General features: G+C 39.3%; 1 protein-coding gene across 1 annotated transcript in view; it reads right to left on the bottom strand.

Annotated features, from left to right (window-relative positions):
* The window catches only part of GUCY1A2 (guanylate cyclase 1 soluble subunit alpha 2), a 184,710-nt gene that overhangs the window by 63,784 nt on the left and 102,020 nt on the right, over window positions 1-18,906 (bottom strand). Inside the window, exon 6 of the mRNA XM_075491001.1 lies at window positions 8,677-8,820. Within this exon, the coding sequence (XP_075347116.1) occupies window positions 8,677-8,820 (144 nt within the window). The remainder of the gene's footprint in view (window positions 1-8,676; window positions 8,821-18,906) is intronic.

Raw genomic sequence — 18,906 nt, 5'->3', positions numbered from 1 at the left:
AATATGAGCCAGCAGTGTGCCCAGGCGGCCAAGAAGGCCAATGGCATCCTGGCCTGTATCAAAAATAGCGTGGCCAGCAGGACTAGGGAAGTGATTGTGCCCCTGTACTCGGCACTGGTGAGGCCGCACCTCGAATACTGTGTTCAGTTTTGGGCCCCCCACTACAAGAGGGATATTGAGGTACTGGAGCGCGTACAGAGAAGGGCAACGAAGCTGGTGAAGGGTCTGGAGCAGAAGTCTTATGAGGAGCGGCTGAGGGAGCTGGGACTGTTTAGCCTGGAGAAAAGGAGGCTGAGGGGAGACCTCATCGCTCTCTATAACTACCTGAAAGGAGGTTGTAGAGAGGTGGGGGTCGGTCTCTTCTCCCAGGTAACAAGTGATAGGACAAGAGGAAATGGCCTCAAGTTGCGCCAGGGGAGGTTTAGACTGGATATTAGGAAATTTTTCTTCACCGAGAGGGTTATCAAGCATTGGAACAGACTGCCCAGGGAAGTGGTTGAGTCGCCATCCCTGGAGGTATTTAAAGGACGTTTGGATGAGGTACTTAGAGACATGGTGTAGTGATGGTTTTTGGCAGTGTTAGGTTTATGGTTGGACTCGATGATCTTAAAGGTCTTTTCCAACCTATATGATTCTGTGATTCTGTGATTCTGTGATTCTGATGAGAACGCCTGCATCAGCAGTCAGCCTTTCAGAATTTAAAACAAAAACCTTCTACTGCTTACGTAAAGATGCACATTTGGTGACGACCACGAAATTGTTATAAAACTAGCACTCCACAATCTAAATTAAAAGCAAGGCAAGAAACACTGAAAAGGATTACACAGGCAACACTTGCTAAACTACTCTCCCTCAGTGTATGTTTGGGAATGGCCGCCTCATTTAGAAACTGAAAAAAAGCATATATTCAAGCAAATGTTGGCACTTTCACTCTACTTGTGTTCTGAGCCCAAGTGCTGTATTACCCTAATGAGCCGGCAGAAGGTGCTTACGCACACTAAAATTCATTGCCCATTTCCACGTTATTAGAAAAGTGTGTCACTCTCACTGTGGACATGAGCCATTACGATCCACAGAACCCTTTTGTCTCTTCCGTACCAGAGTTCATGCTTATTAAAATTTACCACTTGGCAAGCAGAGGTTAGAGTTTTATCAAACTCAGGCTTTCACTGTTCCAGTCATCATGACCACAGGTATTTAGACAACACAAACCAAAACTAATGCAGCTGCATGGCTGTAAAGTCACACACCTTAGACATGCTACAGAAATGGTTCTACTTGTAAAACATTATTTGTCACCTACATTGTATACATGGGAGGTTGAAGTATAGAACGTCTGGATAACATCTAAAATTCAAATGGAAAGGCTGTGACTGAACGAAGATTTGAACCTGTGTTTCAGTCCAGCTCCTTCCAGTGGGACCGTCCACCCTTCTGAGAGCTCATTAGCCTGTTCCCCATTGAGGTAGGACTTATCTGACAAATATTCATTCAAATATTTGATTATAAAGTAGACACTGAAACCACGTCAGATGAATACAGGCTAAAATAGCTTCACTCTCTCCATTTAAAGAGGGAGCTACAGTAATAAGTTGAGTTGTAGCTGTTCACACTGTCAGTGTTTGATATTAGATGAGGTTAATCCCACCCTTCACATGAAATGGTCCCTCTGCCATGCTGTTGTTCTTTCTCTAGCTGATAGATGAAGACAGGCTCTTGTGTTGATAGTGCTAATGCCAGAGTACACTGTTTGAGTGCAGCTTATAAATCCAATAATAAAATAGGTTTGTCAAGGCACATCTGAAAGTTAGAAGCTGCAAGTGTGTCAAGCACTCAATCTTGATAATAAAGAAACAACTGAGCCAAGGACCAGACTATGTACCAAATACAAGGTCCCATCTACCCCACCTGAGAATAAATTAATCGAATTGAAGCCAATATCAGCTCGAGTTTTTCTGCAGTACTCTATTTAGATTATTTCATGAACTAGTCATTAGGAGGTGAGCAAAAAGAAAGGTGAGGGTATTTGCTTCAGTTTGTGATTACAGTATTTACAGGCCTAATCCTCATTTTATTGTAACATAATCATTTGAAAGATACATGACATTTTTCTGCTGTAGAGGAATATATTTTAAAACATGTTTTGAATTACTGTGGTAGGACCCAATCTTTATGTTCCAGACAGTACACAACAGATCTACATAATTGTAGTTAATGTCAGCAGCTTCATGTAAATCATTTAGTTTTCCTCTGTGTGTTCCTAGTTCTGTACCTCTTCACAACCCTATTAGGACCACCTTCATACACAATAAAAACAAGCAGATAATCTTAGAGAATAACCTCTTGGGAAATCTCATTAGTCAAAACTAGGTATGTTCTGCCAGAGCAGCCCTTTTAACAATAAACTGAAAAGGAAGCCTTTCTGTTTCTTTGGGATATACACTGCACATTAATTAATCAGGCAAGATCTGAAGCATGATAAATAGTGATGCCACTGATAATATCCTATGGGTTTTAACACATCAAATGAGATCTGCATTGCAACCTTTATCTCTAAAGGTCAATGCTCTGGAGAATTCTTCTTACAGCATTATCTCTAGCTATTGAAATTAATGTACTTCCACTTCATCTAAAAAATGTAGTAAAAGATGAAGCATATCCTAAATTCAAGTAACACTCACTTAAATGTAGCAGGCAATTTTAAATCAATATTTTCAAACTACAGTCATAGGGCACTACATATAATTAGTCATACAGAACCTAAATCAAATGAGTGCTTCTGGACTAAAAAGTGTTTTCCTGAAAGGATATAAATGTATATCCAATTCTACATGCACTGTCTGAGCCAAAAGTCCTTCTTTTGTACTAAGGCCTTAGTTCACGCTAAAGTAGTGGGATTTTGCCTCAAATAGAACTGAGTTTAAAAAAAATCATACAGGGACCTGAAGCCTTCTCCATCACTCACAGGAGAACAGTCAGCCCATTTTCTGTTACAAATATTTCTTTTGAAAAGAGCAGACTATGTTACAACACTGATCATAGGATTTGTGGAGGCTGCTATAATATAGCTCGCTCACTCTTTCTGCAAAACAGCATTTTTTCATTACCCTGCAAATCACAGGCTATTCACTCAGGTATTAGGAGTGCAGGCTCGGAGTCTCCATTCTGCTTGTGCATTGCTGCTGCCTTTGGCTCTGCTGGAAGTGTCAAATGCCTGAGTACATGTCAGCTGCACACCATGGTGCTCTCATCAGCATGCTACGAGCTCTGAGTCAGGGGGCGGGAGCATCATCTGGCGATAAACCAGACCTGCTTCATACACCTTGTCACCATCCCGAGGTCCATTGCTGTTTACTGGCCACACGAGCATTGCTCTAAGGGGCAGGTTTTTCATAAAGGGGACGTGACTGTACAAGCGAGGTATTTTTGTGATTGCTACAATGAATAGTTTCAAATTATAACTGTGTACCCAGGTAACAAACTTCATTTGACTGTCTGCTAATGTACTTTATAGGTGAAAATCTTATCCTAAATTCCCACTTATGTAATATGGTATTTTTTCATTCATTCATTTACTTTTTCTTCCTAACTTCCTGAGTCTCCCTCTGAGACTCTAAGTGGCATTCAATAAGATATCTGCTGCTATCACAGGGATGAACACTTCAAGCACTACAAAAAGTAAATATTTGCATTCTGGTGAATTCAGTCCTGAAATGACAACAAAATATATCCATCAAAGTAATTTAGAGAATATATATATTCCATAAACCATAATCATAAAGTCAGACATATCTAATTGAGTATTCATCAAATAAAAAGCGCTACATTTCATAATTGCAGTTAGGTTTCCCTAGAGCTGAAATCTCCGTAACCAGGACAACCCAAACAGATTCATAATGACTCTGCCGGAAAAAACATGACCCCCTAAGTAATTAGCCTCTTAAATGTGCATCATATCAGTCACACCCCACAAATCTGGGGAATAACTTCTGAATTCATGGTTTCCAGTGCTGACCTCAGAGAGCTTAAACAACAGATATGCCTCTGGAAAAGAAATCCCCTGCAAACACCAAGGAGACTTTAGCATGTTTGCTTCTTGCTAGACAATACAATCAGAACAGAATAACTGCTGTATTTGGGCCCCTCAGGACAAGAAGGACATTCAGTTGCTGGTGCATGCCCAGAGAAGGGCAACGAAGCTGGTGAAGGGTCTGGAGAACAAGTCTTATGAGGAGCAGCTGAGGGAACTGGGGTTGTTTAGCCTGGAGAAAAGGAGGCTGAGGGGAGACCTTATCGCTCTCTACAGCTACCTGAAAGGAGGTTGTAGAGAGGTGGGGGTCGGTCTCTTCTCCCAAGTAACTAAGTGATAGGATGAGAGGAAACAGCCTCAAGTTGCATTAGGAGAGGTTTAGATTGGATATCAGGAAAAATTTCTTTACTGAAAGGGTGGTCAAGCATTGGAACAGGCTGCCCAGAGAGGCATTGGCGTCACCATCCCTGGAGGAGTTCAGAAAACGTGTAGACGTGGCACTTCAGAACATGGTTTAGTAGGCGTGGAGGTGTTGGGTTGACAGTTGGACGAGGTGATCCTAGGTCTTTTCCAACCTTAATGATTCTATGATTCTATGATTGTTAGCCTACTAACAGAAATAAAACTTCAAATAACTGTGCTGTCATGTATTATATAAAGTGGCTGAGAATAATTTCTTCCCATTTAATCAAGGCTTATCAGCCAGTTTTGGGGGGAGAGAAAAGAGAACACTGTTGTTTACTCCTGAGATCAGAATGTCCCTTATTTTTAGGAATTATGTTTTGAAAAATGGTCTCAGACTTAGTGAAGAAATTGTCTTACTTCGTCAAAATAGTTACTAGACTGCCCTGAAGAATAAAGTTGGAATTTAGTCACAGCAACTCATGAAAGCTATCAAAGATTTCAAAAGTTGAGCATGAGGAAAACTGCCCTCTGATTTCAAGTTCTTTTCAAATATCCAAATACTGATGTAGGTTTTTTGATACAAGAAAACAAAAGTTGTGTCAGCATTCTATATTCAACACACTTGGCAAGGACTCAAGAAATGTGACTTGTGCTTGGTAACATGAATCACAGATAAGAATTAAGGTCAAAATACAGTCAAAATACTGCATTTGTTTTGCCATCCATACCAACAGGACCAGCTCAAAGTAACCACACTATAGTACAATTTAATTCACTGTTTAGAAGTCACGCCACTTACAAATGTCTTATAGTCTACGTTGTGTACTTTGTATCTAATGTTAATGAATATTTAAATACTTCAATGGCAAAGCTGAATTGTAAAATGTTTCATGCAGTAAGTCTCCTATTAATGGTTCTAAGCTGAGTCCATAGTAATTGTTACACATACCTAGGGGTTCCTTAAACTTCAGGTAGATTATAGAACCATAGAATCCTGAGTTGGAAGGGACCCACGAGGATCATCAAGTCCAACTCCTGACTCCACACAGGGCAACCTAAAAGTTAAGCCATGTATCTAAGGGCGTTGTTCAACCACTTGAACACCAACAGGCTTGGGGCCGTGACCACTTCCCTGGGGAACTTGTTCTAGTGCTTGACCACTTTTTCCTAACATCCAATCTGAACTACACCTGACGCAGCTTTAAGACATTATTATGCACATAGAGCATTTGTTAACGGGAATCTGTGGCACGATGGGCACCTTCACATTTTTTTAAGTGAAAAACTGGCAGCTAACAAAAATAGGGATCACTCTAGCCAATTCAACATTGGCTGGAAGGTGAAGTCATGCCAACTCCATTTAGAAATAATGCATATGTTTTTAACTGTGATGATCATTCACATAACCACTAAGAAAAACTATGTGTTCTTTGCCATTTGTAGGAGGATTCATCTGACAGAGTGTAGAAGCTTACAGTGTAGACATCCACATTTAGGCTAAGTCCATAGACTTCCCTTACACACAAGTGAGAAAATACATATTTTTAGGGTGTGATTCATCTCATCCTAGAGCAGACACCTAAACTAGGACAAATTAAAGTAGACTTCTCCAAAAGTCTTTATTTCAATTGTTTTACAGGGTAGACATCCATGTGAGAGGAATCCTAACCTTAATATATTTAAAATCAAATCAAGATGACTCTGTGAAAGAAGCTTTTTTAAACATGATTTACCAGGTTAGGTACAAAGGTAACAACAACATTCTACAGCTTTTGTCACCCAGGAGGTGCGATTAGTTGATATCACCATCCCTCCTGCCCTGAAATCTATGACACCGAAAACTGAAGACAGGACAACTAACCCACTGAGAAGCTTCTCAGTACCTCTACATTCAGTTTAAGTACAATGAACTGACTTTTCTCTTCTGAATTCTAAAGGAGGTTTATTAGCACCTTTTGAAAGTTTGGTTATTCCTAGCGTTTTATTCTATGCAAGCATTTTTCCTCTGCACTGTCTTTATAGTCTTTCTTTTATAGGTTTTCTTATGCAGCCACTGAAATCATGAGGAATTTTCTGAAAAATAATGACAGTGGTAATGAACTGTGTCTCTCAGAGTAAAAAAATACACCTTCAAAATTTCCCTACAATTGCAGCAATCACTCGAAAGTGAAAAGATGGAAAGGATCTGGAAGACAGCTCTCCCAGCATGTGACAGTGTAGCTAGAATGTATTAATCAGCTATAGTCATTGGGAAAATAGAGAAATCATAAAAATATCTAGAAAATCTATGGTAATATGATTAAATTAATACCTGTTTGAAACAGTCTTATATCAAAACTGAAAATACTATGTCTTCTGATATTTTCAGACAATATTTGTCTTTTAATGCTTATTTTGTGTTCGATGAATGTCCACATGAAGCTTTAAAAAAATTTTCTTCAAGAGTCCAAGATGTTTCTTCAGAAAGTTATTCTTTTGAATATGTGGACATTTTTCAATAATCAAATAAATATTTTGTTTTGACATTTAAAAGAATTCATCAGTAGCATCAAGTGTAAGTAGCATCAAGCAAAAGTAGCATCAAGCTCCATTTATGGCCTCAAGTTGCGCCAGGGGAGGTTTAGACTGGATATTAGGAAATTTTTCTTCACCGAGAGGGTTATCAAGCATTGGAACAGGCTGCCCAGGGAAGTGGTTGAGTCGCCATCCCTGGAGGTATTTAAAGGATGTTTGGATGAGGTGCTTAGAGACATGGTGTAGTGGTGGTTTTGGCAGTGTTAGGTTTATGGTTGGACTCGATGATCTTAAAGGTCTTTTCCAACCTATATGATTCTGTGATTCTGTGATTCTGTGATCAATATCTAAAAATAATAATATTTAATCCAGAACTCAATATATTTTCATTTGAATATTGTATTGCCATATTTCATGGAATTTCTGGCTTGGTTGCCTTGCATCCACACTCTCCTTTCTGGGCAGAACAATTCATCTGGATTAAATCTCTCCTGATTCACCATACACAAAGAGTTCAAGGAACATAGTTCAAGATACGACCTAACTAATAGATAGAGTTTGAACTCAGAAGTATACGATTTTATTGCTCAAGGAGCATCACAGCAACATCCCTGAATACATTTTTTAAAATTTTACCTCCTTTCTGTCAAGTTTTAAACCTCCAAAGCAAATTTTTCAATCTTGGGGGGGGGGGGGGGGGGCGGAAGGCATTTTACAAAGTGCATTTCAACCATGATGTAAATCATCCCATGGGAAGTCTGTCCGACCTTCTCATGCAGCTACATATGGCTTTTGTTATAGGCTTTAGACAGTGTTGAATAATTGTTCTACATAATCCCCCCATTTTCTTTGAAAACAAAAGTTTTTTATTATGGGAAGAACAATTTAACCAGAAACAGGAGTGAGAAACAGGAGTACACATAATGAAAACAATGTGTAATCTGACCCTTGAAAAAGAAAGGCACATATATATCTCCATGGTTTTTCTTCCTTGCTGAACCTCCATCTTCTACCTAAACATTACCAATTCTAAATGCCAGCAGCTACTGTTGGTATAAGATCAAGAGAAGCAGAACAGCAGTGGAACTTTAAAATGGTAGAAAAGGACAAGTGGTTTTCCATCTCCTGATACTTTTGTACCAATCTAGGCAAAGGAACTGGAATTGTGTGGGAAGGAAGCACATTAACACTGAGAAAGAGCAGGCAGTCTACACATTCTTCTTTTATACAGGTCAACAACTATTTAGAAAAGAGACACGTGGACCCTTAGAGCTGCAGAACTCTCTGAGTGCCTCTACACTAGTGCTGAAGTTCAGATAAGGAGCCCACTTCTGAAGCGAATTTCCCAATTGCCATCACATACTGTGCTTTGGCTTGTAGCATGGGACAGTCCTGGATCATGTGAACTATCTTCTTCTCACACTAAACTGAATTGGAAGAAGGGCTCCAGGAGTGTCTCTAATGCCCTCCAGCCACAAACAGGCATTCAATGCATACGACAAGGTGACAGCTAGTCTGTGTGGTCTACTGTGCTTACTAAAGTAAGGCATAGCTTACACGATTGTTGATGGGCACGAGTGAAATATATTTCCATAAAAAAGACTGTGATATATTGATGCAATTTTAAATTCTCCTAGCAATAAACAGATTTCTACCAACCGAACACGATGGAATTAATCAGGTCTACGTACCACTGACTAGCTGAGAATAAAGAGCAAAGGGGTTACCTTAATAGGGCTCCCATCTGGAGTGAGAACCTCTTCTGAAAGCTCCATCATCTTCAGTGCCATCAGGGCAATGGCTTTAGCATGACTAAGACTTTTCTTATGGAGCCCTGCTGCAACGCAGTATGCATCACCTATTGTTTCCACCTGCAGCAATCAGACAAATCAAATGTTAAAGTATGATAATGAGAAGAGATCCCTACCATTAGTTATCTGCAATCAAATAGCATTGCTTAAAAACATGTGAGCAAAACATCCATAAAATAAGCAATTAGACAACGGAGCATAATTACCTGAGTTTGCAAACAGGTGCAGTCAAAACCTGACATGCAATTGCATAGTGGTTCATCACCATTATAACTAAAGAAGATCATTACATCTAGAACAGTGTATGCCATCAGCTGAGATATGACAACATTTTCCCATAGCAGTAATACAGAAAACTGTTTTCCTAAATGAGAAATTGCTTGCAGCTTTGTTTGACACTATCCTGGCTGAGTTTGCTGTTCAGTAAGAATAGTGCTACATGATAATAATTCATAATTATTATTTGCTCTGCTAGAAAGGTATATCAGGAAGAGAATTAGAAAAAGCAAAACATCACCATAAAAAACAGTGAAAAGTCTTTAACTTCTCATTAGCAGGTAGCTCTTGCTGGTATAGGGATAATTTACAAATAGATGCTATTGCTACAGACTTTTGACTGCACCTGTCTGTTATTTTCAAGTAAGAATTGTTGCCTCTCTCTCTTATGCAGGCTACCTGACTGTGAATTCCCTACCTTCAGGCATCAAGTTCGGCAGACTGATCCCTCTGGTCTCTTCAGACAGGCCTTACCTCTCTCTTACCCTTCATTTTCTTTAAAGAAAGCTGTCCCTCAGGAGGAAGTGGGAGCAAAAGAAATTACAGAGGCCCTCTGGCTCTGGATAAAGGCAGCCTGAGAAACACTGAAGCCCTCAAGTTCTGCAGCTTTATTGACAGAATTGTGTTTTGCATTCTGCTTGCCCACACATCTGCAACATGCTCTGCACACAGTCCATTAACACATGCCCAAGCAGACTCAGCCCTCAAGGATTAGTTTGGGTTTTGCTACATAACTAATCTGGCTTTCACCCTGCCCACAACACTACAGGAATGCCAGAAAAGGCTTCAGCAAAGACTACAGTGAGAAGCATGCACTGAGCAAGGAGTTATTCAGGGCATAAATATAGCTGATTCTTCTCTCTGCAGGGATTCTACTAATATTAGTAGACCTGGACCTTCTCAGATTAATTTCCAGTCCTGTTAAACAGAATTGGAAATAGTATCTCAAGAAGTAAGCATTACATGTAAATGTACCCGGAGCATGAATCTAGAACAGCAGTATGAACAAATATTTCCCAGCATCAAACTTACAGAAACTGCTACAAGCCCATTGCCAAGTTTGGCTCCTTAGCCTTTCCTGCTGATTATGCAGGAGGACACATAGAAGACGCTGAGGGTTTCTCATGAGCTGAGAGCTGAGACAGCTGTTACAGCTTCCTCGTCACTTTTGGAAGCTCCTAATAGTACTTCTATATCGAAAAAAACATGTAGGAGCAATCAATACTGCTGTCTGTCTGCCTGTTTTACCCAAGCCATATCTCAGGATCTCTGTCCACAAGAAGCAGATACTGCCAACTCCCTGCAGTTTAGGAGGTCGTCTTTCCAAAGACAAATGGATGCGCAAGTATATTGCAATGGCTGGTGAAAAATGTAGAAACTAGGGAAGAAAACACACGAGCAGAGTGAGAAAAAGTATCAGAAGTTAAAAAGACACTCTGGATGGCTAAGAAATAGGTGGTAAAAAAGTCTCAAAATCAGAAGGAAGAATTAGCAGAAATCCAAATAACTGCACATTGTCATCCTTAATAATTGTGGATGAACGTAACCAGTTTGAATAGAAATAAAGGGGTTACTACAAAAAGAGCTGAGTCTATGACAACAAATACAAAAATGAAATACAAATTCTGCTCTTTGTTGAACAATTTAATTTCAGAATGACTTTTCCACTAAAGTTAGTTGCATTACACCACTGTAAGCAATTATAGATCTGGGACCATATACTGTTCCTGCAATGTTCAGGCAAACCTACTTATTTTGTTAGCATCTTCCTCTTTGGAAATTTCCATAGCTGTGTAAACTAATTTAACAGCTAAACTGCACTCACTGAATGAGTAGCATGATCAGAGTTGCACTGTACATATCTGTGTACTACCAGAAAAATGGGACTGAAGCTGCCTCATGTTAACCTTACTCTGAAAATAAAAATTATAATAATACCATTGTAGGATACTCTTTAAAGTGCTTGTCCCTATGAAGTTCCTCCGACAGTAATACTGGAGAACCAGGGGAATGATTAGGAATGTTGAGACTGACCTGATAGTTGAAACTGGATATGATGAGTACTGATAAAGTTGTCTAATGATTTACCATTCTGTGACCCTGTTCTCAGTCACTACTAAGATTTTCCTCAGCTAAGCATTTAAGCTGAAATTTGCATGCTGTGTATCTCCATCAAATTTTAACCTTGGTTCAGTCCTGCTTCAAAATCAGACTTGACAAATTTTCCAATTATCTGTGGTTTTTTTCCCCCAACTCCTTTTATTAAAAAGCTCCAGGAGTTCTTATAATTCAGGTTGTTCATGGCACTTTGATTTGGTCCTCTCATATGGAGTTGTAGAATCATGGAATGGTGTGGGCTGGAAGGGACCTTCAAAGATCCAACCACCCTGCTATGGGCAGGGACATCTTTCACTACATCAGGTTGCTCAAAGCCTCATCCAGCCTTGAACACTTCCAATGATGAGGTATCCACAACTTCTCTGGGCAACCTGTTCCAGTGTCTCATCACCTTCATCATAAAAAATTTCTTCCTTAAGTCCAGTCTAAATCTACTGTCTTTCTGTTTATAACTGTTGCCCCTTGTCCTGTAACTACAGGCCCTGCTAAAAAGTCTGTCCCCATCTTTCTTATAAGCCCCCTTTATATATTGAAAGGATGCAATAAGGTCTCCCCAGAGCCTTCTATTCTCCAGGCTGAACAACCCCAACTCTCTCAGCCTTTCTTCGCAGGAGAGGTGTTCCATCCCTCTGATCATTTTTGTGGCCCTCCTCTGGACCCGCTCCAACAGGTCCATGTCTTTCCTATGCTGGGGACCCCAGAGCTGGATGCAGTACTCCAGGTGGGATCTCATGAGAGCAGAGTAGAGCAGGAGAACCACCTCCCTCAACCTCCTGGCCATGTTTCTTTTTATGCAGCCCAGGATACAACTGGCTTTCTGGGCTGCGAGTGCACATTGCTGACTCATGTCTAATTTTTCATCTACCAGTATTCCCAAGTCCTTCTCTGCAGAGCTGCCCTCAATCGGTTCATCCCCCAGCCTGTATTAATGTTGGGGATTACTCTGACCCAGGTGTAGGACCTTGCACTTGGTCTTGTTGCACTTCATGAGGTTCTATGAGGACATTAAAATAGAAAGTGCAATGAGAGAGATACATCGCACTTCGGAATTTCAGGCTGGGCCAGTCAGTGAGTCAGATGTGCATGGGGAAGAAGGGGATTTCTCTTGTCTCAGCTGAGGAATAAGAATTGGACCAGAAAAACAAAGCACTGCTCATAACTCACTCCAAACTATCTGCTGGGTAGATCCTGAAATCACTGTGCACATCAGAGAGCAACTTACTCCATAAATATTCAAGTAACTGTCAACAGGATTAAGAGAAAAGCAAGGTACTACTCAAGGTGGCTAAAAATAGCAGCACTCACATCTGCTTGATGCTCTTCAAGATGATGATATACCGTAATGAAACTTCAGTGGAAACCTCTATCATGTGATAAACTAACTTCTGAGTTTTTGACTTTGTAATATGACTATTACAGTGCATTATTAGCAGTATATTGGATTTTTATATCCTTCCTAGATACATACGCAGGAAAAGGTATTTTGCTATCACTATAAGACTGGAATACATTATCCTGCTTCTTTTAAAAAACAAAATATATTCTGCTTTGAATATTTCAGCCATTTTTTGCATATGATTGACAGTTTTACCTTTATTAAGATTTAGTACATTTTTTTTCTAGTTAAATAATCATTTCTTACTGCTCTTAATATTTCTAGCCACTCACTGATAGCCTGACCTACTCTTACCTACTTTTCATCCCTTTTCACTGATTTACACTCACTGTGGCCAGCTTCACTGGAACTTTCATTAACTGGGAATTAATATATAGCACCACAGAACAGAAGTGAGGTTGAACTCAGATTTAAAATTAGACTAATCTATAAAAAATGTAGGATATAATTTTTATTCTTAATTAACAAACAAAGAAGCCAGGAATCATTGCAGCTACTTACACTGCTATACAAAGGCCTTCTCTAAAGCCTTCTATAACTCCACTTCAAGTCATTGGAAATGTCCAAAAGATTTTCAGTCAGGCCCTCAACAAATCAAAGATTAAGATTCATAATTAACTGAAGTAGTTGTGTGTACTCTACAATTCAGAAAAAGCTTCTTGGGAGATATCCTGAGACTGCTGAATACTGTAGAGTGAGAATGCATAAGACTTGCAGCAGGAAACAAAAATATCTTCTACTTTTGGGAAGTCATTTTCTATGTACCCAGCTTCTGTTTGTCCTTGGTAGATACAGTGTGTCTGTTTTAGACATGAACAGTACCTTTTATAGAAGTTGAGCTCTATAGTAATTGTGTTATAGTCACTTATTCTTAATTTATACTGATTTTAGGTGGAATATGACTTGCAGACGAATCTGGTAGCCCAGCAGACAGAATATAATTTCTCCAATTCTAATGTGTCCAGAGAACAGAGGTTAGTAGACTGTCCCCTGGGCAGCTCCAACAGGTCTCTTCTAACTGTCAGGAGCTAAACCTTGTGTTGTATTATGGTACTTAACTGAGAAACTGGAAGTTGTAGCTGAATGATGCTCCCCAGGTATAAAGTCAGGGTGTTGATTCAGTGACAGGTTAGAAGGGAAAATGTGGTCTATTGAAGTAACATCCCTCCTTGTTTACTCTTCCTCGTGAATGCATGAATATGCAGCAGTCATTACATATATGAACTACTAGAAGTAATGAAGGAAATGAAGTGTCACACTTCATATCACAGGGTTACACACAAGGGGGGAAATATTTTGTAAGTAAGTGAAGCCTGCAATGGCAAGTTTAAAGATTTTCATCTAAAATATTCAGGAATCCCAACAGTCTAAGGAATCTTACTAGCACCTTTTTCAAAGCACAGCTTGGAAATAAACATAAAAAATGTAATGGTGGGAATCACCATTTGTGGCAATTCTAATCTCAAATTCCTATAGCAATCAGAAATATTAAATCCACTGGAAGAAGTAGCTGGAGGGAGAATTGGCTCTACTTTTAGTCCTGTCTCTCTCAGCAGGTTTCCTGTAAAAGCCTAATAGATAATTTGTATTATAACTGTTACAGTGGAGTACTCATTACTATTTTTTTTTCATATACGAGCCATACATAAGTCTGTGTGCAGTTTGTTCCTTTTTTAATGGGTTAAATTATACTCATATCAAGAAGGCTTCTCTGCTTACGATTAAAACTAAATATGTGCAAAAAAAATGTGTCTGAAGATTCAAAAATTGCTGTCTTCTTTCAGGAAGAAAATCTACCCTTAACAGCATGTCCCTTGTAGATCCTCCACCTTCCTCTGAAGGGTACTTGTGTACCCTTGTTCCCATCTCCAAAATACTCACAGGCTGTGTAGGTATTTATTATCTCACTCCTAAGGGTTATAATATTTAGTACACATTCACCATATAATCTATGCCACTGTCTCTATGGGCTGTTCAATGCTCTTTTGCAAAATAAACAAATAAATTGGAAATAAAAAGTTGGATTGCCTTCACTATAGAGGTCAACACAGTTAAAGTATTGTCTCTAACTCAAAGTGTCATGCATAAATAAAAGCCCTTAATGCAGATTGCATTAGTGATTTTAGTTTGAGTTGGCTGTCCTGCTGAGATAAAATTAACTGCTAACGGAGCCCTTCTCAAGCCAAATCCATTCAAGGGACATTCATCCTTCAGCACCTTCCTGAGATATATATATACAGAAAGAAGAGATTTTTTCTTTTCTCACAAGGCACTAGAAAAAAATTTACAGTGCAATTCAGGATGACGAACTGGACATTCCTGGACACCTTGATGTTATACACAGGTGATCAAGTGAATACAGGATTACTTTGGAAAGTAAATACATAAGTATTGCATAACCATCCTTTGCTCAAGCATGCTCTTCCTTGAGAAGAGAAAACCTCTCAGTGGTACATGCATGAGGAAAAATGCCTTATCCTGTTCAAAGTTTATTTATTTTTTTAACATATATAGATTATCTGTATAACTGTATCACACATATAGACTTTAGATAGAGTAACTAAACATAGATATTCTTCAGCCCTTTCCATGTCATGATTTCTTATCCTCCTTTTATAGAGTAACAGATATTTTTTCAAATTCAGTTGAATTTCCAAATGCATCAAATCCTGCTTGTGGTCTCACGTGTTTCTGTTATTTTAATCACCAGAAATGTTTATTTCTGCTTAAGTAAGATGTGTTCATAATCGTTGTAATTTTAAGTTGGCAGGAAACTTGGAATATTAAACAGTTTCTCTACACCCCACACCCTGTTTACAGCCACAGTATATAAAGTGTATATGCTATATTTAGCTGAAGAGAAGCTTATTACTAAACTGTTTCTTATCACTTATAAGCAATATGCCAATAGCCTGAAACTCTCCTACTGCTGGCAGATATTCTACAAAATTTCATTTTATAATATAGAAATAATAACAAACAGCAGTTGCAATATTAGTTTCCACTTAAAGAGCTTAAGAGTGAAAAAACCAGAAATAAGCAGCAGGGAAAGGGGTAACGGCTTAGCTAATTGAAGTTTGATGCTCTTCGTCTTCCTCACTTAACTTTTCTCACTGAGAAAACTAACTTTTCTGGTTTGGGTGTGTTTTGTTTCCCTGCACAGAAGAGCATTATTCTCCATCTTAAAATACCTTCATCTCCTTTCACCTGTTGCCTATTCATGTTTCCCCTCTCCTACCCAAATACAGACACATGTTCTAGGTGCATGCAACGTGTACTGATTAGTTAAAACCTTTCAAAATACAATATGTAAAAAAACTATCTAGAATTTTACTGAGTAAATATACCTGCATTTTCTGACAAAATCTGTGCTTCTTTTCCTGATAATAATATTATTTGCACTCTCATCAAGCTTGCAGTTGACACCAAACTGGGGGGACCAATCAATTTGCTCTAGGACAGGGCTGCCATCCTGAGGGACATGGATAGGCGGGACAAATTGGCTGGCAGAAAACTCATGAAATTCAACAAGGACATGTGCAACATCAGTTCCTTGGGAAGGAACTTCTCTGGAACTGATACAGCCTGGGACCAACTTCCCGAGGAGCAGCTCTGCAGGAAAGATTCTGCAGAATCCTGATTCTGCAGGACCTGAAGATTCTTGCTGGTGAGCAGCAAGCGGCACATGGGCCAGCAGCGAGTCCTGGGAATAAAGATGGCCAATGATAGCCTGGGCTGTATGAACAGAGATTGGGGGAAGTGGATATCACCCCCTGCTCAGCACTCATTAGACCACACCTAGATACCAAGTCCAGTTCTGGGCCCATCAGTACAACACAGAGATTGATAAACTGGATCCAGCTCAGGCAGAGGTCACCAAGATGGTGGGAGCCAGAGCGCCTGCCCTGGGAGGAGAGGCTGGGGGAGCTGAGCTTGTTCAGCCTGGAGCAGAGATGGCTTTGGGGGGACCTAAAAGCAGCCCCCAGTGCCTGTGGGAAGTCCTCGAGGAGACGGAGGTGGGCTCTTCACAGTGGTGCAGGGTGGGAAGGCAAGAGACAACAATGACATCGGCATACTTATGGATTAGGAAAGAGGGAAGCCTGTGAAACTTACTGACCACAAGATCTTACTCAGACAAAAAGAATTTTGCAAGTTTTTTAAAGAACAATCAAACAGTTCTGCAGACAGTGAGGATTTTAATAGATGCTTCAGCAAATACAGTGATAAAGAACATAATCCTTGTATTTTAGGGCATAAATCTCAAAATGAAAATGCTAGAAATAAGTCTGCCATATGTATCTGACATTTCATAAGTAGCTCATGGGGCTTCTTGTACTTCCAGTACCCACGTGCAATACTATCAAGCACGGACCATTATAATGCACTAGTTATGGCAGTTTGTACTGTAATCCAAACTTTAACTATATGGTATGCCCTGTCCCCCTATATATGTATTAGCTATATTGATAATTATCTGAGATTTCAGTTGTCCAAATGTTTTCTGTCTCCCCTGACATTTAGATAATTGAGGTTATACTGCAGCTACTGATTTTTCCCTCTAATATTCTTAATTCCAAGAAAAATCTGCTACACAAATTAGACTGGAAAAATTAAAGCTGAAAATTATCCATACTTTCTGAACTTTTCATGATTTAATATTTAAACTGCCCAAGGAAACATTAAAGTAATGGCAACTTTTTTATTATTATTGCTTTTCCTCCATTGGCGATAATTAAATGTTTTCTTTTTTTCTGATTTGTGACCTATATTCCTCTGGAGGGGAGGGGAGGGGAGGGGAGGGGAGGAGAGGAGAGGAGAAGCAGAAAGAGAGAAGGAAGGAAGGCAGGCAGGAAGGAAGGAAACAATTTTGGAAAAAAGCGCGCTTTTCTGTATATTTTATTATACATAACTTTACTGATCATTTGAGCCACAGAGTTGCATTGTTTGGAGCTGCAACACTAGTCTCCCTGGTGATCGCCCAGCAGATTAGCATCTGCCAGAATGTCAGCCTTTCTTTATCTTTCTCTAGTGATCATCAATAAAATTACCACCTCAGTTTCCTTGGTTGATGAAATGTTGTTAATATTTCTCTTCTTAGCTAAAAGTGAACAGAATCAGCACTAATGTCAAGGACTCTTGAATACTCCACTGCCTCTTACAGTCAATCCCACAGGTTACTGATTGTTTCAATGGGAGTGAGCAATACATAGTTCTTTGGACGAAGATCATCATATCCATTTGCAAAAGTCATGGAAAGTCAAGCTTTGAATTAATCAGTTAAGTATTCTAAGGGACCCTATTGAGAGACAGCATAATTCTCATGCTCAGTGGTGATGGGAGTTATTCCAGTGCCAATGTAACAAGCAATGAAATAAGGAAAGAAATAACTCGGGTTGATGCTGATTGTATGAGAGAAATTAAAATGCAGTGAAACTTCATTTTACTCAATGAAAATACATTCTACGCATTAAACAACATAACATTGTATTAAACTATATAAAATGATTAAATAACTGTAAAACTAAAGCACATGAAAAGTAGATGGCACAAGCAGGGAAGAAGCAATATTTCAACCTCATAGGCTGCAAGTTGATAAGGTGTAGACTACATGAGTGAGATTCAGCTCCCCTAACCAGAGACATCTCTAATATAGTAATATGAATATGAGTTATTCACTCTCAATTCTCTTTACAATCAATGGACTGAAATGGGAACTCTAGCAGTCATCTGACCTGTGCTAAGCATCTCCTTCAGGAAAAGATGAATCTCACACTAAAAAAGATTCACATTCTCCCTATAAAATCATACTTTCCTCTATTGACTGGGAGGATAGTCTAGATGACTAGTTTTATGTTATAAATATTATAGTTTCACCTCTGCCACAGAACTACAGAAGAGAAAGAATTAACAAGACCATGTGAAGAGCATAAGGGCAGACTGAACATGGAAGGTCACAGAGGCAGGTAAATTTTAGAAGTAGGACAGGGGAAGTTCTGGGAAATCAAACAGTCCTTCAGGAAAGCTGATTTCTAGACGGATAGTGGAAAAGTGGAACCAGTGAAAAACCTTTCTACCCTCCATATGTCAGTTTCCTTTCCACTCTGAGTGAAATTTGATTAATTCTGAGATTAATCCAGGCTCAGAACAGCATTTATTGGAGAATATGAAGTTTAAGTGATTCTTATGATTACATTAACAACAAAATCAATGACTTCTAGCTTATTAATTTTGTTTTGAAGAGCTGCAAATAGTTTCTTAAGAAGCAAAGTCAGGGTATGTCCCTGGCTGTCTCTTAGAGTAAGTTCCGTATGTACTCCTCAGCCTGGACTTACGGGAGCACATCTTAGCTTCCTGCA

The sequence above is a fragment of the Mycteria americana genome, chromosome 1 (assembly GCF_035582795.1).
Source record: "Mycteria americana isolate JAX WOST 10 ecotype Jacksonville Zoo and Gardens chromosome 1, USCA_MyAme_1.0, whole genome shotgun sequence".
In the NCBI taxonomy this organism is placed as follows: domain Eukaryota; kingdom Metazoa; phylum Chordata; class Aves; order Ciconiiformes; family Ciconiidae; genus Mycteria; species Mycteria americana.
This window is presented reverse-complemented; position numbering and strand designations above follow the sequence as displayed.